Below are 19,503 nucleotides of genomic sequence, written 5' to 3' on the forward strand. Positions count from 1 at the left end.
TATTTGCTTAAAAGGAGGCTTCCGGTTGGTGCGAGTTGCCTTCAAAATAAAAGCACAAGGATTCAAGGATTCACATTGAGTTTTTAAAAATGTGCAAATTATACTTGAATGCAAAAGTTTGGGCACTCCTGTTGTTGATTTTGAAGTTAAGAGAAATAAACAAAACGGACATAAAAAAAAACAAGATATCACAGCTTGCAAACTTTTTTTGTGGACAAATAAGTCTCTTGTAATTTTCAGTAATTTTCATCCTCTTTTCCTGTTGATCACTTCAAATTCTGAGATTTTTAGGCTCTTTTGCACACACATGTTTAAGTCATTGGTGAGACTAAAGTAGCAAAGGGTTCTATGCAAATATTTCCAGGAATGTTTAACTTTTCCTTGCCATCATTTGACTCAATAATGTCACAATTCTCCATGAAGGTATTAGGTTTGGTGCAGCTATTCAAAGGCCCGTCTTTATCTCAGCTGTAAAAGGCTATTTCAAGTTCACTGGATGAGAATATGTTCACTGATGCAGAGTAGAGAGATCTTAAAAATAGAGCTCTGTTGAACACTTTGTCCAAAACATCCTAAGGATTGTTGGTCATGCTTCTATACCCATGCTGATGACAATGACAGCACTGTTTAAATTTGTGTAAAGAGAACAGTGAACCATAGGTACTGTAACCAATGTGGTGTGTGCAAAAGAAGTTAAGACCACAGTACTACTACTTTTGCAAAATGTAGCTGAGGGAATATTGAACTTATGTGCTACTTTAAAAATGCTTACAACATCCCTCAAATGATGGACTTCAGGTGGAACAATAACTGTACATGTCCTGACACTTTGGAGCAGCTGCAGACAGATCATCAGCAGCACCCCTTACCTTGGTCCTCACACATCCCACATAAGGGCAGAGACTAGTGAAATTCAGAAGTTAATCTACCCCGGTGTAGACTCTGACCCACAAGCATTATTGTCTTAATCTCAGTATAATTGTATCTTTGATGTGCATTTAAACCTGATTAATGGTAAAGACTTTATTTCATAATGAAATAGAGCACTATTGTTGTACAGTGTTACACACGCAGATAAAATGGGCTTATGTGAATTTGGGGAGATTATGTGTGCTATTCCTAGTTAAAGCCATGAAAATAACACAGAATTCCAGCATTTAAGATAACACGGCCTATAAAACAAGCAATGTTAACTGCTAGCCATGCAAATAGGATCAAATAGGTGCACAAGGGTAAAAAAAAAAAATCAGCAAATGACAATAGAATTACTTGAGGTCTAATCTGTGAAAATATGAAATTAACTTTCAGGATGTGAGAGGTCAGAAAACAGTTACAGCTGGAAGTATTTTATGTCTCATTAAAAGACCAAAACCAGCAACACACTCGGTGATCTAGGGAACATTTACAGCAGCAGGACGATGTATGTGGGGTTTACTCAAAATACACTACAGTGGATCTGGTTTTGGACAACAATGGCGCTCCATGGAACTGAGGAAACACCCAGACTGGCTCCAACAACAATATCAGTTAGTTAGTGGGATGAATTCATTGTTGGTTTTAGTATTTTCATAGGATTATTTGACAATGAGTAAAATGTAAAGTTATAATCAGCCTTAATCCTTAAATAAGAAGATGGATTATGCCACAGGCCTCATTATGAAGATAGCCAATAATAAAGGAGTAAACAGAGAGCCTTTAAAACATTTATTGAGTATCATCACAGACTACAGTGTGAATTCAGCAGCCAGAGATGGCTGCTATAGGAGTTCCATGTTGCTGGCCTGAAAATCCTGATTGGGAGGATTCATTTATGATACTGCTTTGCATCTGGAACACCAGAAAAAAAAAGGATTTAATCTCTTGTTGTCCCATGTTTTTCCTTTCAAAGGGCTTACATGGTTTACAGAGAGCCCTTAAAAAAAGCAGAAAAGGCACATCCGTATATGCAAGGTGCTGTCCAACAGGGAACTGTCACACAAAGAAGAGCTGCCACTCACTATTAGATCCAGTCCACAGATACACTGAGATCTGAGTGTGCAGCATCCCTTTTTTAAAAAGTTGTACAGAACACCCTGCCATTAATATTTTTATGCATAACCGTGCTGTAAATATCTTTGTGAACTTCATCTACCTGTAAAATTGTCTAGAGTCTGTTTTGGAAGTATACAAAGTAATATAAAACATATATTTTTAAAAAAGCTAATAAACATTATTTGTTACTGTGCAGTACAAATCTAGTGATTTCTTTTAAAGCCTCATCTAAAGGCTTCATCGTGCGTTCACACTGCTTAGCAACACAATCAACCATCTAGTCACTCCCTGCAGAGCTGAGTGACAGTTGCCCGTATTTAAAGTCAACAAGTTTGCCAGTCAGTAAAACATGTACACATATGATTTTCTTTTTTTTTTTTTGAGAGTGCCACTCAGAATTTAATGCTTCGTTGTTCTGCTGACGTAATTTGGTTCCATGTTCAGCAGGTTGGTTTCATGAATAATAGTTTGGGTGATTGGGTGAGCTGTATGCAAGTAAATAATGTTCTCTTGAGAGAAGGTACCAAAAGTGTGTATTTACAGACAAAGAGAATCTGAGGCAAAAAGGTCATAATGTGTAGATGTTAACTGATATTCGGTCAATAAAAGAACTTTGTGGCGGTTGTCAATTCTGCAGGTTATAGGAAAAAAATACAGTGGGCTGCTACCTTAAAGGCCTCTTTTGCATAACCTGCTGCTGTTTTAAGGCCATTACGACTTTTAAATATTGTCAGTGGTTCTTTTTTTAATGGTGATGGGCAAGCAGAGGGAACACTTCTGAGGATGTAATTTGATCATTTTCAGGGCTCTAAAGCCTGTTGAGAACTTCTTAAAGGCTTCTGGGTTAAATTTTCTTGATGTGGTAATGCTGTTGTAATGAGCAAGTATTCATGTGGTGCCCCAGCCCTGCCCCATCCTCCTACCTACCCCTGATGAGTGCTTACAGCTTAATGATATTCATGTGCAATGCCAAACTAGCAGATAAAATGAAAAACACAAATTGGCCTGTTGAAAACTACATGATGTCTCAAACCCACAGTCTGTCGGCACAGAACGATCCAACATCCAAGCTGCTCGCAATAAGGACGCACGGTTGAAGGAGGCCGTTGGGGAGTTTCATTCAGAACTTTACTTAACGATGACTATCGAGGTGTTGTGAATGGACTCCATGACAGCGGCCAGGCGACTGCACAGGTCGTGGGCCTGGTTGACGTGGACTTTGGGTGGGTCTTTGAGCATGACTGTCTCAGCCGAACCATCCAGAACCCTGGGAAGCAACTCACCCAGCTTCATCTGCAATGAGTCTGGACACAAAGGAAGAACAGTAGGAATGGACGGTTTGTTTTACTGTAATGTAGTTTACTGTTTGTAAATGTTATATACACTGTTATATGATGTGTTAGTGTAATTAATCGTACCATCCATGTCCTGGCCCAGGCAGCAGCACCAGTGGCTGCGGATGCTCTCCATGGCGTCCCGGTCTTCCTGGGATAAAGCCGAGTCCCGGCTCATCAGGTGAAGGCAGGGGATTACGGCCTCATCCATGATGGAGACTCCCTCCTCCACCTTGCTCCCCTCACCGCTGCAAAACAGCCGCGATGCACTTTCGTTCAACGCCTACAGTGTGGATGTTGGCAGGACGAGGGTGGAGAGGATAATTATTGTCACTGGGTTTCCCCTGCATTTTGGGTTTTATATTTTTATCAATTTGCAAAAGTTAATTTTGCTCTAAACAGAGACTGTAAGAGCTGCCTTACTGACCGTGAGGCATTTCCTCCTGTACACTGCAATAAGAGAATTGTCCACGCCACGTTTCTCTCCATTCCTCAGCAGAGTGGCGTTGGTCTCATACGCATGAGCCAGGTAATTCAGTGCCTCCCGCATCCTGCAGCACACACACACACAAACACAAGGCAACAGTCATCGTGTCATCAGTCATCATTACAATATATGCAAATATGTGAATTTTCAGTCCTAAAACATATAAAAAATTATTTGAAATTTTATTTACAGTATTTTTTTTTTTGTGAATATTTGCCACCTACTTCCTGTGTTGGTAGTGCTCCAGCCCAGTCAGCAGGTAGACAAACACTGTCCTGAACAGCCTGTAGTCATCGTGCCACTGCTGTGAGAGAGCACACAGAACAAACAACAATTGCTTCATTTGCACTTTGTGCTGATTTCTATGGTTCTGTGTCTGCCACTAGACAGTAACTGAATGCAAGCTTTTATTTTTATTTTTTTGTAATAGAGAACAGCCCCGTATGTTGGCTCGACTCAACAATCAAGGTCAGTGTTCATGAGACTTATTCGCAATAAATATAGAATATCACCATACTTTATTGCCACGCAGTAATTCAAATCATGTTAGCAAATCAAACTGTGTCTTAATGTTTTCATTGAATTTAGTAAAACATGCTGTACATTTTTTATTGCCTGCTGTTACTATAAGTTTTGGCCAGAATGAGGAAGCTGGGCCACACATCAGCTGCTCACACTCTCTCCAGTAGGAAAGACCTTTATGACATGTTTTTTTTTTTAAACACTTGATTCTTTAAGGCCATAGACAGTACCATGTATTCATCCATGTCCATGTCTTCTGGCTTGATGAGGCGCAGCTTGGTTCGAGCTTCCCTCATGATACTGATGGCCCTGCATGTGCATGAAGGACATATTAAGAGACTGGATGCTTTAAAACCACAACCATGTTGACACACCAAGCTGCAGGTCTCTGCTCTGGACACTAGATGGCATAATATGCACGCTGTATGGTCTCCTGTGTTTCTGCTTGTTCTTTATTCCAGCCATATTTTACTTTAATTACTCTCTTATTTTTGCTCTGTGTAGACATTGCACATCAGCAACCCACTGGACAGAGACCTCTGTCAAATCATTTTATCATGTCCTCTCTCAGCTTGTTTTAATATACATCCAACGGCAGTTTCTCCTTGATCTTAGGCCTTGAAAACCATTTTCTTCTATAGTGTTAATTTCATCCTAAAATTTGACAATATATTATTTGTTTTCCCATTTTTATAACTTGATCTAATGTAATATACAAGCGCCTGTTGTCGCTTGTTTATCTGTGTGTACCTCTCATCGAAGCTCAGGTTCCGGTCAGTAAACTGCTCCAGCAGTGTTCTCTCAATTATGCGCTTGGGTGCCTTGTTCTGGAAGAAGTAGACCAGAGCGTGCTGCAGACGAGCATCCTCTTGGGGTGTAGTCTCCTCCTGGGAGAGCTCATACAAGCGGGAATACTCCTCGTGGAAGGCCTGAAGTTACAGAGGGGAAATTTAATATTTCAATTTCCCAAATTAGCAAACATATAACTGTATGAAGATATATTTCATTTGATTTAATCTCTCAGAGACCAACAGACCTCAGAAAGACTCATACACAGCCTGAGCATGTTACAAGTTAACTTGATGCAGGTTTTGTTGATACAGCCATGCTTGCTAACAGAGTTAAGGCAGAAATTTGCCTTTGGGCTACAAGCATCAACACGAGTATCTCTTCATGTGAGTAGAGCGAATTGATTTTCTAACTCAGAAACTGGTAGGCAATGTGTAATACTGTCTGAGTATTTTAAGTGTTGACATTAACATCAGGGGATTATTCAGTTTAATGAATCATGAGACAAGGTTAAAACGCTCTTCTTGTTATTACCTGTGACTGTCTCACCTTTGGAATAATGTGGTTTATAATAATATAATTATATAATAAATCTTTCGGAGGCTCCTGATCTTCTAATGATTAGTATTGCTAATTGTGAATACAGTACATGTTACATGCTGATGATATAGCAAGAAAACCTGCAGTTTAAAATGTGTTTGTGACTTGATTTGAATAAGTGAATAAGACAGGAGGTATTTAAATATGCAGATGGAGAATGGATTACTTCAAAGACACCTAAATTTCAAGTAATGAGTTTAATCATGCAGTGATTTTGTGAGATGTAGTGTTGATGTGAGATGTGAGACCACACCTTGATGAGGCCAGCCTCAGGACCTTCCTTGTCAAAAGTTTGTCTGGCCTTGGCTATGGCCAGAATGACGCCCTGCATGGCTGGAGTCAGCATCATCTGGGAAATGACACAGCAGCAAAGAAGAGAAACGAGAGTGATTAAAACACAGACGGGGCAGCAAACAGATTACTGACAGCTGTCTTAAAAAAGACAAAAAAACAAAGAAAAAAAACAACACATATTGTGTGATTATGGCAGAATCACTATATTCACTATATTTGAATATAGTGAATATTTTACCCACATCAAAGTCAAACTATCTGAGAGTTAAAATGCTACTGATGTCCGAGTAAACAACCTGAACAGCTGCATCCCATCTCCCTGTACTGAGATCCTGCAAACACATCTTTTTTGCTCAAATCAAATTCTGGTGGTGACTGGGTCAGTGGAGGGAAATTGCCTCAAAAGCGGTGAATGAGCAGCATTCAGTTAGCAGTACTCACTTCTTCATTGTATCCATCGGCATCAGCCCGCACCATGATCCTACCCACGTTGGGGATCTCCACTTCTGAGACCTCGTTCTCAGTCTGTCGCTGTCTAGCCAGGACCTCCTGCCGCTGCTCCTCATCTTCCTGCACTGCTTCATGCTCAGGAGCTTCTCTGGAAGCCTCCGGCTCACCTTCAGCTTCAGAGCTGAGGCCTGCCACCTCTGTGTCATCCTTATTCACATCAAGGTCAGATGATGCCTGGTTACTAAGCTCTGCTTCAGGGCCAGGAGTCTGACAGAGAAAGATTTAAAGATGCATGTTACTATGCCTTCAAATCATCCATTATCTACATCTTCCTGTTCAGCATTCAGAGGGCCTGGTATCTTAAAACCCTTTGGAGGTGTGTTACAGGGCTTGCATAGTGTGTCTCCATGTAATAATGCATGTACCCTAATCTACACATCTGAATGGATTATAAACACCTGTGGGGTGAAATTAACATATGTGGAAACTGTCAGGTTAAATACAGCACACAGCATGTCTTTCTATTTTAACTCTCCCTCTCTATGGCTACAGTGAAAGGCTGAGCTTATTATATGTAGTCAGGTGGGTGATCAGAAAGACTGCAGCTCTGTGCAGTTGGAAATACACTTAGGGAAGAATATATAGAGCTCCCGATACAGCAGCAGGACATAAGTGGTAATACAGTGGTTTGCAGTTATCACTAACTAAGTTTTCGGTTTATTTAATGCCATCTAATGGAACAGCCTACGTTAAATCTTACATTAATGAGTTTTGTTGACATTGTGTCAGAGGAGCTGATTCTAATCCATGGTCATTTTTTCAGGCTGTGGTTTGTGGTCTCATTGTAATGGATTGCAACCGGAGTTTCAAAAACTGAAGATGATTAAGTAAAAATTATTTGATATGACCCTGAACAAGCTACTGACTATTAAAACAAATCAGTTGATGGCAGTAATTAGTCCTGACCTGTACTCTGTCTGTACATTGCTCTGCATCAGACCTGACATTAAGCCCAGATTTCCATCACTATGCTAAGTGGTGAAATGGGATCCGTGACCCAGATGTACACACTTTATTTTTGTGGCCTAGAATTTCTGACCCATATTCAACAGAGGGGGAATGGGTGGGAGGGGTGTCACAGACTTGCCCACCTGACTCTGCAGCTCCTTCTCAGCTGAGGTGGAGCTCTGGCTTGGCCCCGGGGTGTCGGTGATGGCTGCACTGCTGCTGTCGTCTGGCTGGCAGCCAGGACTCTGTGGTGGTGGTGGTGGTGGTGGTGTTAACTCTGATTCTTCTGGAGCCAAAAACAGATATGAGAAAGAATGTGAATGAACATGTATGTTTGTACCGAAGAGTTATTTTTACTAGCAGAATATATAATGTATAATGGCCAACTCCTCACGTACCAGGGGCCCTAAATACAGTTTTAGTTACAGTTTATGCTCCTCATTCTCCTTCCTCTAGTCACCACTACAGACCTTCAGCTTTCTCTCTGGTATCGGGCTCTGGATCCCCCTCTGCCTCTGGATCCGCTTGTGGCTCTGAAGCAGCTCCCTGGTCCAGCTCTTCAGTGGAGGGTCCTGACTGGGGTGCTGGCTCAACAGGTGTTTGCTGTATATTGTCTGTACCAGGATTTGGAGGCTCCGCGGATGTTGTAGACTCTCCCTGTGGGGTTGCCACCTGGCAGAACTGCTCCTCCCATTCACTGAGCTCCTGCTGGAACCAGCGGTTGTCTTCATGGACGTAGCGCCTGAGGACGGGCGGCAGGGAGTCCATGCCATGCAGCACCTGGCCCGTCTCATCATCTGTGTCTTCTGGGTACATGTGAGGCAGTGTTAGTTAAAAGACTTATTTTCTGACTTGACTTCTTTTGGAGTGAACTCCCCTTTCATTTCTGCCTTTTATAGAATTGTCTGTTTGTATTGGTAACTGAAATACACATGTGGGTGTACCTGTAATAAGGTGGGGAAGCCTGTCGTCAATATACATCAGGCAGTAGGCACTGGCATTGGTCATTCCCCCGAACGAGTCTCGCTCCAGCTCCTCCCATGATGATTCGGTGATGCTAACATCATTGTACTTCATCCAGCGCTGGTTGGCGTGGTCATAGATGTAGGCCCAGTAATGGCCTGCTGATGCCTGGCCTTCATGGACAAGCACTGCATGGAGTCTGTATGGTACCTAAATAATAGCAGAGTGGCAGACAATACTGACAGCCCACTTTATAAAATACTAAAACCTACAATATTGTAAACAAATATCCAAATACTGAGAGCTGATGGTGCAGCTCTAAATTCACTGCAGTATTACATTGATCTGATCTGTTCTCGTTTGTATTCTGCTGCCATGTATACGTTACATTATTTTCTGTTTCTCTGTGGAGATCAATAAAGTTTCATCTAATCTCAACCAACGCACTTTCTGCAGCTGCACATGTAAAGAATGTGATTGAATTGCTGTTTGTCAGAGCGAATTAGGTGAATGTAAGTCTCACCTGGCAGAGACTGTTGTCTGAGTACATGCCCTCGAGCATCTGAGTGAGCCTGTCGATGCTGGCCTTTAACTCTGAAACACACACACACACACACACACACACACACACACACACACACACACACACACACACACACACCAAACAAAAATCCAGAAAAAAAACCACAGAGGAATTAATATAGTACACCTACAGCTCAGTGGAAATGAATTTCTTTTGCTGTTTTTATTCTTTTACCTATTATTTGCCCCGTTATGGGAAAGTTTGAGAGAGTGGGGTGACTTTCTTGTCTTGCCTGTGATGGGCAGGAGTCACAGTGAGTTGAGAGACACAGAGACAATGAGCTCTATTTTAGTGCAGGTGCGCCATGGTGCACCAGTGAAGTGGCATTTTCCTAAGGCGCTCTAGAGATTCTTAATTCATATTTATATACCAGGTATTTTTATTCCAGGTATTTTGGTGGAACAAAGAGGGAGAAGAAGCGCAGTATAGGATGTGACTTTGGCAAGACCTGAGCTCACATCAATTTCATCGTCAAGGGTGCTCACATTCTGCATCATCTGATGCAAAATTTAAGCATCTTTCAGCTCATTGTTGTGGTTTTGTGCTATGGTTCACTTTCACTGCTCTCATAAACCCTGTTTCGGTCAGTGAAAAAAAAAATCTCTAATAAAGTCCCAGAAGATTATCTGTTCAGCATAATACAAAAATTAACAGCTATCTAGTGAACACAGTGGAGCATTTCATAGCTAAAAATAGAGCCCATAATAGTAAGCCAACAAAGGCACATCAAGGCTTGTTTATTCTTAGATAATAAGAACTGTGAAAAGAGAAAAAAAACGCTTTTACAGGGTAATCTTAGTTAATCTGACTCTATATAACTGTGCTAAAAGCAATGTTAGTGTGTATAGTGTGAGTATTTGCATTAGCGTACCATTTATATCATTTTCTACTTCGGTCCTCCAGCGCTGTAGGCAGGTCTTAACAAAGTGGAGCTCTTCTTCAGTGATGCTGTGTGGAGCTGGGTGTGGTGAGCAGTCGACAGGGTGTCTGCACTGTGTGAAGGGCTTGTATATGGGGGTCCGCTGGCAACTTGAAACACTGGAAGCCAGGCCCTCGGATGAATCTGAGTTTCCAGGTTCACTGAGGGCAGCAAGACAAGCATCAAAAACGGGTTCAAAGTCTGTCCATTATGTTTAGTTCAGCAAGAATGTTGTGAGAATAATTTTATAAGTTAAGTTTTATATACGGATATAAGGATTTAATATTAGAGAAACAAAATATAACAGAGGTGGGTGTAAGATGTGGAGCTGAGTATCACTGGCACAGTAAAGGAAAGGAACATTATGTACGTCATGTATAACATAGCATATATTTCTGTTGTTGACAATTCAGGCTATGCCACTAAAAGTCTGCGTAATAAATAAATTATTCTGTTTTTGACTTTGATCAGGGGCCAGAGCCTTGTACGGTTTTCTGGTCCTCTGCAAACTCCACCTGTTGTCTTTGGGTTCACTGAGAGGGTGGCTCGCAGGAGTCGGTGAAGCTGCAGCTACTCTCAGGTCTTCAGCAGGGGAAACACTCGTGGGCTTGGTGGTAGCAAACTCCAAAACAAACTGCAGCATGTCTGCCAGAGGATACTTGGTAGGTCCTGAGCCATAGTTTTTGTAGCTGTGAAAAAAAAGCGTTGAGACAATTAGTCCAAGATTCTCTTAGTCAGATCTCTGCTTTAACGGGTAACCTACCACTCGTATTTCTGTTGAAGGACTGCAAGTTGCTCCTTGAGTTTTTTCACTTCTCCTCTCCTCTCATGGGTCTGCTCTATGTTCTTGTGAAGATATCTGCATACAAAAAAGTAAAATTTGTTTGAAACAGCCTTATTTTTCTCCGCTTCCATATTTAATGGCGTTCTTATGGCATAAGCTTGTGAGACAATCCTGTTGAAAACTGGTGCAGAATGCACGTCCTTTAACATTATCCCTTTGTCTACTGCAAAAATATTTGTTGGACCAAGTGAAACTGAACTTATACTCTATGATTCAAGTTGTACAAAGCTCACCTGTCCATATAAATGATTTGTGGGAACTCCAGTTTCTTGTGTATCTTCTCGGGACGACCGAGCTGGGTGTTGAATTCAAATCTAGACAGTTCAAACGTCAAGACTGGTGGTAACTTTTTGAACCATCTCTGCAACCGAGAGAAAACACAAACCGTGTCAGCAGAACATCAAATTGCACAAAACCCTGGATGAAAACATAAAAGTAGAAACAGAAACACTACAGTTAGTCAGCTGACAAAGATGTTCACCTCGCGGCCAGATGTAATGCTGTGATCCGAATGCAGTGACTCAATCTCCTTCTCGACCATAGCGCCTTCTAGGCATTCATCCAGGTTGTTGAAGCCATTGACTTGAAGGGGGTACTGGCCGAACTGCTCAGTGTTACATAACGTCTTACCTGAATAGAATCGCATAAACGTGAGTGATTGAGAACAGAATTCACCCTGAATATGAAACGGTTACAAAACCATACCTTCATGTCTTCTTTCTGTCACAAAGGTGCCATAGAAAAGCTGGACCATGGGGTTCTGTTGTTTGTCTTCTGCGTTACTAAAAGTAAAAGTTAGTTAGTGTAATTTAGCAAACATAGATCCGATGCAGAGGAATAGTCATTAATCATATATGTGGAAGACATCAACATATAACTTACTTTCCACTGGCAGCCAGCTGAAATGCATCCTCTAGCCAGTCAAGCAGTTTGTGGGAAAACTCACTGACATCCTGAAATGAAGATATAAGAAAAAAGTTCTTTAAGTATGTAAGTTCTTCATTTTTCTTTCTGCACTGTGCTCTTTCTCTTCTCTGTAATGTCCATAGAACCAATGAAGGTCAGCCTAAGAACTACAGCGACACTTGAACAATTTCGTGTGCCGTCTCAACAAGTGTACTCTACAGTATGTCTTTGTTCTGGGTCAGATAACTGGTCAAAGTTAAGATAAGCATGGAAGCTGAAGTAGTGAAAGATAGAATTCGCGTCAAGGAAACATAGTGACATGAAGGTCCTCACAGCACAAGATAAATACTGGATGTGAATGTTAAATATTGACTTTGGACAAAAAAGTCTATACTAAAGATACATTTTTGCAATGCTTTCAACTTCCACTGATGGTCCTCCTCAATAGATGGAGTTTGCTCAGTTGTCATGGAGACCAGACAGGTGCACAATCACTTGTTATCACACAGCCGCAGTTCCACAGTAAGGACACATGACAACTGAGTAAACTCCATTTTCTGAGAAAGGCTGTGACATAAAGTTGAAAGCTCTGTAAGAAGCAAGCGAGGGCAAACACACACTACACACTGCACACACCAGTGCCTTTATTAAAAAGTACCATCAGAGAGATGACAGGAAGTTAAAGAGAGAGAGAGAGAGAGTCCCCAGCTGGACTCAAACAGAGGACAGTGTCTTAAACCCTGAGCCACAGCAGTGATAGCTCATCAAAAGGAGTTAAGACACTATGCTATAGTCTCACTGCCCTGTTAGAAAGAAAGCACCAAAGAGAGAAAGTGGGGACTATCAAAGCAAAACTAAACAGAAACAGAAATAACTTAATTGTGGTTACTTATTACATTGAAAAAACACATTGATAAAAAACTCTAAGCAACGCTTCAGTTGGTGCCTCTGAGAGAGAATCAAGCCCGCCTTAGCAGGTGGGAGGTTCGTATTAGTGGACCTTGAGTTAGCATGTTTTGGTAAAAGGCAAAAACTTAATGTGTGTTGTACCTGTTGGGCCTCATTGGTCCTGAAGGCGTCTCGCAGTAACTCCACGGCTGCAGAAGGATCGACAAACCTGCGAGTGGAGCCCACCATGAGGGCGAACAGACAGCGCAGCTCCTGCATGAAAGCTATGTTCCTCTTATCCTGTTAAGGCAGACTCAGAGTCAGACTTCACCCCCGCTGCAATCATCACACAGTGGCTATGTTTATATCAGCAGCAAATCTCAACAGCTTGAGTGCAATCAGTGAGGTTCACTGTTGGTTAGAGAAATCCTGGTCACAGCGGTTTACTCACTGAATGGCTCTTACACTTCTCCAGGACTCGCTCAGACAGATGGTAGTTGAGAACCAGCCTCCTGAACACAGGCAGATGGAACAGTGACTGCAACAAGACAATAAAACACAGAGCATGAATCCAGCCTTCCAGTCACGGTCAGATAAACATGAACAAAAGCAAAATATGCTCCCTGTCAATTATACTGTATTTAGCTTGTTGGCATTAGACACTGGAAGACGTCCAACCTCCCTTTTTAGCAATAATTTCTTCAACTTCTTCTGCTCCAATCTTTCAAAGGACACAGCTTTACTCGGCCAGTATTATGGCCAGTATTCCTAAAATATTTGTATTTTATTTTACACATAATATCCAAACACACCCTGCCCTAAGCCACTTTGTTATCCGATACCTGTGCCTTTCATGATAAACTAAACGCATTAATACCTGTCATTTAGTCTTATGTGTCATGTGTGGTGGTGAGTGGAGCTTCTGAGCACTTATGAATATCTTGATATATATTTCCCTTTGAGTGGGAAATTCAATTACGGCTTATCTCAGCTTTACTGTAATTTATACCACAAAGGATAATAGAGGGATAATGAGCTGACAATTGAATCATGTGGTCACTCAGCCTCAATCTGATAGGATAATTACTTTTTTTTAAGGGAGACTGCTTTATCATGAATTGGGCTCTGTTGAATCTACAACAATGATTTCAATTGTGACAAACAGCAACAACACCAGCAAATAACAAAACAGAAGGGTATCATTTGAACACCATCTGTATTCAAACAACACTGCCTCATTTTCTCATTTCTATTTCCAGATAACAACCTCTGTCCTTTGGGGGTTTGACTTCTAAATCAATGTAGAAGCATATCTGGGTCCAACAGAGATAAATAATCACTGTCTCTCTGCTGTCCGTTTCAGGCTCCGACTAGGAAGTCCACCACTCGCTCCATCATCACATCGCTCGCTATTTAATCATCCACACAGCCTGTGCATCTCAATGAGGGCTCCAGTTTCTGCCGAGCCACCTGATAGGCCTGACTAAATCCAGTCTGGAATGGACTTGTAATAGAATTAGCAGCTCAGAGAAACACTGTATGCTCTCATTTAGCAGGAAGATGCCCACGCATTTTTGTTTTGCTCCTGATGTTTAACTCTATTAGAATGGTGCAGAGTTGACGAAATGGTGTGATTTAAGTGAGATCTCTTTGTAGTCACCGTGTTTCTGCTGGCACTTTAAAAACACGGCTGGTACTGAACTCATAGGGGATATCATTTTGAACCAGGTCACAAAAAAAAAAAAAACCCCAAAAAAACCCAGAAGATCACAAAATATATTAATCATGCGTGCCCCAATTTTATAGTGGGAAAAAAAAATCTGAACTAGGTTATAGACATTGGTGAAAGCCAAATACACAGTTGCTACCTGAATTTGAGAGACTAAAGTTAGAAATCTTGGAAGGTAAGCAAGTCTATAAACGTTTGTTGAGCCAAGTGAGAGAGCTATTTAAATCTGTTACAACAGGTGGACACTTAGAAGGAACTTAGTGGACTTAACAGGCTGTTTGCTAGGTGTGCACCATGTAGCTACATTATGCATTTTGCGTTTTACACTTTTGAATACCTTTGTTCAGGTGCCATGCGTTCAGAGCTGCACATACTTCACCACATTTTCTTTCTAAATACACAGTGTAAACCAAGCTTTAAAAATAATTTTATAAGGTTCCTTGTCCATGGATAGTTATTTATGAAACAACAAAAAAACAGGACATCCCTGAAATTAATTAAGTGCAATATGTTGCATTTAATATGTTTTTCTACCTCTTTATTTCATTATACAGCAGTGTTATCATAATTAATCCATTTGCTTCTCTCATATTTTTGCTTCTTTTTAATTTTGTATATTAACATAAACAGAAGCAGACTTTAGTAACATTTGATTGTGTTGTTTGCACTTATCAGTCAAATTAAAAATAACAATTGTGACAGTTGAGTGAATTTATTAATAGAATGTAGTGGGGAGTACAGTATATAGTATGTTTGATAGCAATGTAACTGAAACGTGTTTGTTTTAGATACTGGAGTTGTTTATTATGTGTTTTTATGAATGAAAAAAAGGCACTGTGGGTAGAATCTGACCAACCTCAGTTGACAAACAACGCCCAGCTTGGAATGTTGAAGTTAAATTTGTTCCCTGTCCAGGTCCTGGTCACTTTGAGGTAACCAGTCACTGATTCTCACCTGGCCCTGCTCATTCTCACCTGTATGACGGCACTGAACCAGCAGGTGTTTCCCACATTGCGAATGCCCACAGGCCAGTCGTCCTGACGGATCCAGTCTGCAGGGCTGCACATCTCACTCTGGGCTTCACATCTTTTCCTCTTCATTCTTGCTGCATTCTCCTCCGCACTGGCCTCCAGAGCTCTGTGGAACATCATATTACCCATTTCAAAGCACTGATTTGACGACTCTATTCAGTTGACAACTCTATTCAGCACAGGTTGACTTAGTTGACTTACTTAAATCTCTCTGAAGTCTCCCAGGAAAACACAAACTATATCTCAAGACAAGGGCAAATATCTGATGTGCTAACTTTAGTATGGCAATTATACTGTATATTAATAGTATAAGTATATAATTGTATAAAAAGCTGATTTTCCTGTACCTATGAAATTCCCTCTCCTCCTCCTGGGCATTGTGGGACTCCTGCAGGCTGAGTTCTATGGCGGCCTGAAGTTCATCTTTACGAATCCCTGAAGAAACGATAACAGTGACAACATATAACTGAGATCCAAAGGTTCATTTGAACAGAAATAACACAGGACTTTTTTCCTAACAGACATCTTTAACTGAAAGTCAAAGGCCACTGTTTTAAAGAATAAAAGCCTCAGTTTACTTAAAACAAAGCAATCTTTGTCAGAGGGTCTATCAGCATCTGAAACCTTGTGCCTGCCTATTTTGTCCCCAGCTGTACCTTTTTGGCCCTCCCAGGCTTCTCCAGAGGTCCCTGACTCCTGTGGTTCTCCAGGATCCTGAACCTCTGCAGGCTGTGTTGTTAGCAGTCCAACAGCATGTCCAATGTCACCCTGACTGGCCTTAAAGAGGGGAGACAAGGAAATGATATGAGCAGATATTCAGGATGTTATAAGTGCCTGTGTAAGATTTAGCACTACAATATAGCACAGGAACAAAACAAACAAATATGAAACAAATATATAGCAAATAGTGAGTATTTAAGCATAATACAAAGTCCACCAGCATGCACCCCTCCCGAACCTGTGAGCTCCTGCTGTCTCTCTGTCTGCCTAAGGTACCGCAGGCTGGATTATGTCAATGAGCCAGTCTGTTTACTGCACTTTGTCAATTATCACTTATCACTAATTTTTTAGGATTTTTTTTTCCGACTGCAGCCCTGTTTGAAAACATAAGCAGTGTGCTGGGGTGGAAATGTGGCGCCTTAGGGTTACATTGAATGTAATTAAAGAAAGTTACTTTGACATTAATTGCACTTTACGAACAGCTTCTAGTGTGGCTCTATCAATGGACTGCTGTGACATTTTGAACACACATTTGTTTTCTCTGCAGAATAAATTGCTATGAAAGAATAAAGGATTCAATGCTCATAACATCATAAACCCTATAGATACATGTATACTGTAGGTTACCAAAGACCTTTTCTCAGACACTATCCTCTGGGCACTTTTTACATCTCATTAAACAAGACTCTTGAGCGTAAAACATAAACTTTGCCAGTCTTATTATTTAGCTTATTTTACAAACAGTGAAGATACCATCAGTTGTCTTCATGCATAGTAAAAGCTGGTGATGATTTCTTCATTCTTACATTCAAGGCTCTGTAGAGAATCTGTGGGTCCTGGATGCCAGTGATCTCCCTCAGCTGGTTGATCAGCATTTCGCTCTGCTGAGGGAAAGGATTGGACACAGGGAAAATAAGCTTGAGATCTTTCATGCACCACTCAAGACGACTGGTATTTGTAGGCTCAACATATGTATAAAACTTGGCCACAAGTTAAAATTTTACCCATTTTCTTCTACTGCTTCTCCTTTTATTATTTTAAAATTTCAAACTAGCCTATGTAACCCATGTTTAGCCCTTGGGGTAACCAGCAAACATCCCACTTTTTCCACCAGATCTCATGTACTGTTGGTGAACACAAACTGAGGTCTGAAGATAAAAGCGGGCCTCAATTATAACTTGTGACATACACTCGCTGGCACAACATGGTGGGGTATATATTGAGCTGAAGGACAAACGGCCACATGCCAGCCTGCTGAGGTCTACATGTTCGTCAGGTCAGGACAATGCGGTTTGAAAAAACTGAGCGAAAATTTAAGTGGCTTAAATAAGCACCATTAAAGCAATACTTTGACAATTTAGGAAAATCACTTATTCGCTTTTCACCAAGGGTTAGTTGAGAGGATTGACACCAGTCTCTACGTCTGTACAGCACATATGAGGACCAGTTGCCAAGCAACCAGAAAGGCTGCAGGGCATTAGGTTCAGGTTCACGTAAATAGCGCAACACATAACCCCACTATTAAATTGCAAATTGTCGTTTTTACACTTCACTTTTTGCACAAATTAAACAAACGAGATAAAAAGTGCTCATTAGTGAGTCTGAGAGGTGCCGTTAGGTGGATTGTGTTGCTGTTGGACAGTGTCAGGATCTGTGTCCTACTGTCTTTGTGCCAAGGTAATTTAGCTGGTGGCAGCTTCATATTTACTGTACTGATGTGAGGCATCAATCATTTTACTCTCAATCACTCTTTGTAAAAATGTGAATAAGTGTACTTTCCTAAACATTTAACTATTTCTTTAACACAATTAACAAAAGTCATCTTGATTTGATGAGTCTTTGCCGGGGGTGACATGCTGAATAAATAATTTCAGACTACTGTTTGCTTTAAACTAAACTAAAAAAAACTAATATAAATGTATTAAAGCTGTGTGCAATCAGCTGTGTGCCACCACACCAAACACACTCTCACAGGCCATCATATGTTTTGACCTCGCAGACACAAGCAAGAAATAACACAAGTCTATTGAGTGAAAGGCGCTATATAAAGCCTGCCACCCCAACAGCAGGTGGACATGTCAGGGTATCTTTCTGATACACACGTACACACACAGGAAACCAAAGAGCAGGCTGACCAGACTTATATGGAGTCCAGGGGCTATCTGAGACCCTCTCGGTGAGCCTCTATTTTGGGCTACTGACATGGATAGCACAGGCTTCTGTTTATCATTCCACTCACCATGCCACCAGACCTGAGTGACAAAGGCACTCGGTGTCTCTCACTCTCTTTCTCTGTCTCGCTCACTCATACACACACACACCCCTCCTATGTCAATACCAAACAGAAAACAGATGCAAACAAACATAATGATTTTTCTGGCACCACAGAATTTCTACTGTATGTAAAACCTTACCCGTTGCACATCACATCCTTAGAGGATTGGCTTCACATACTGTATGGATGGCTGGAATAAGTTAATTAGAAAGGCCTACTGATAAAGCAATAGCCTGGTCGCATGGGTGCAGAGCCAAATACCCGTTTAAGTGTGAATGTTTCACTCTAGAATAACATCTAGACAGAAATAAAAACTTTTACAGCCTGTAACTGTAGAATAATTGACTACAGTACTAATAAGTTCTAGTCCTATGTCATCAGACTTAAAATTCCTTATCATATTAACTGCTTTAGTTACTTCTTTTTAAAATCAAATGCTGGATACCAGTCATTTAGTAAGCACATTTGCAGTTTAGATAAGAAGGTAAACAAATTCATGCCTTTAAGTAGAATTCAATGATAATCAGCCACAGCAGGGAAAGATTGTGTTTGAATTTTATTGGAATAAGAGCAGCTTGGTGTATTTTATGTCTGCCGAATTAAAAAGTGTTTTCTTCAGATTATGAAAATGTTTTACGTTTTTTTTTTCTACCCTGTTTACCTAAAACGATATTAAAGGTAACTTTAAATTGCCAGATTTTCAAGGCAGATCTGGGCTTGAGGATTCTGTCCACACGCAGCGGCGGGGTTAGTGTTAACGTTAGTTCTTCAGACATTCCGATGCAAACATGTCACTTGTTATGTTAATAACGGCTCCATCGTCCCTTGCGCTCACCGAGTTTGTTGAGTTTTCTCCATTTTCAGTCTGTTCAGCTCTCATTGCAGATTAAAACCTGAACTTCTTCCCGTTTTTTTCCCCCGGATTCTTTCAGCCCTGATTCCGAGTCACACCAACTCCATCTGTCAAGCGCCAGAGCGACCAGCCAGCTGCGCGCGCTCACCTGTCAAGACACACGCGCGCGCACCGGAACGAACTCTGACATTAGAACGCGCGCGCTCTCGCGGCGTGAATGGGAGGACGCCTCTCCGTGTAATCCAACACTTCCAGTGTCTGAGACAGAGTTAAACTG

General features: G+C 41.1%; 1 protein-coding gene across 3 annotated transcripts; it reads right to left on the reverse strand.

Annotated features, from left to right (window-relative positions):
• Nucleotides 1-1,690: 1,690 nt before the first annotated feature.
• usp28 (ubiquitin specific peptidase 28) lies at nucleotides 1,691-19,381 on the reverse strand. 3 transcript variants are annotated; one of them, XM_041051725.1, is made up of 26 exons: nucleotides 19,209-19,381; nucleotides 16,905-16,982; nucleotides 16,035-16,155; nucleotides 15,726-15,813; nucleotides 15,322-15,484; nucleotides 13,070-13,156; nucleotides 12,781-12,918; nucleotides 11,707-11,777; nucleotides 11,530-11,606; nucleotides 11,306-11,454; nucleotides 11,058-11,185; nucleotides 10,744-10,839; nucleotides 10,496-10,669; nucleotides 9,933-10,141; nucleotides 9,002-9,072; nucleotides 8,460-8,688; nucleotides 7,986-8,318; nucleotides 7,659-7,801; nucleotides 6,499-6,774; nucleotides 6,017-6,112; nucleotides 5,125-5,303; nucleotides 4,605-4,683; nucleotides 4,077-4,156; nucleotides 3,793-3,916; nucleotides 3,450-3,648; nucleotides 1,691-3,335 (listed from the first exon to the last, which is right to left on the reverse strand). In XM_041051725.1, the coding sequence occupies exons 1-26, from the start codon at nucleotides 19,251-19,253 to the stop codon at nucleotides 3,160-3,162; spliced, it is 3,609 nt and encodes a 1,202-aa protein (XP_040907659.1). In that variant the 5' UTR covers nucleotides 19,254-19,381; the 3' UTR covers nucleotides 1,691-3,159. The 3 variants fall into 3 exon arrangements, with proteins under 3 accessions (XP_040907659.1, XP_040907658.1, XP_040907657.1); XM_041051724.1 differs by having other exon boundaries at nucleotides 7,986-8,321; nucleotides 16,905-16,979; nucleotides 19,209-19,380; XM_041051723.1 differs by having other exon boundaries at nucleotides 7,986-8,321; nucleotides 19,209-19,380.
• Between the last annotated feature and the right edge of the window lie 122 nt (nucleotides 19,382-19,503).

The sequence above is a fragment of the Toxotes jaculatrix genome, chromosome 12 (genome assembly GCF_017976425.1).
Source record: "Toxotes jaculatrix isolate fToxJac2 chromosome 12, fToxJac2.pri, whole genome shotgun sequence".
Taxonomy (NCBI): Eukaryota; Metazoa; Chordata; class Actinopteri; family Toxotidae; genus Toxotes; species Toxotes jaculatrix.

Bases quoted from the DNA above. Each gene is read 5' to 3' on its own strand.
- usp28 (XM_041051723.1), bottom strand. From the start codon at position 19,253: ATGAGAGCTGAACAGACTGAAAATGGAGAAAACTCAACAAACTCG. The intron at 8,322-8,459 runs GTACACCCACAT...ACATGTACCCAG, and splicing joins GCTTCCCCACCTTATTACAG to AAGACACAGATGATGAGACG. The intron at 3,649-3,792 runs GTCAGTAAGGCA...TCCACACTGTAG, and splicing joins ACAGGAGGAAATGCCTCACG to GCGTTGAACGAAAGTGCATC.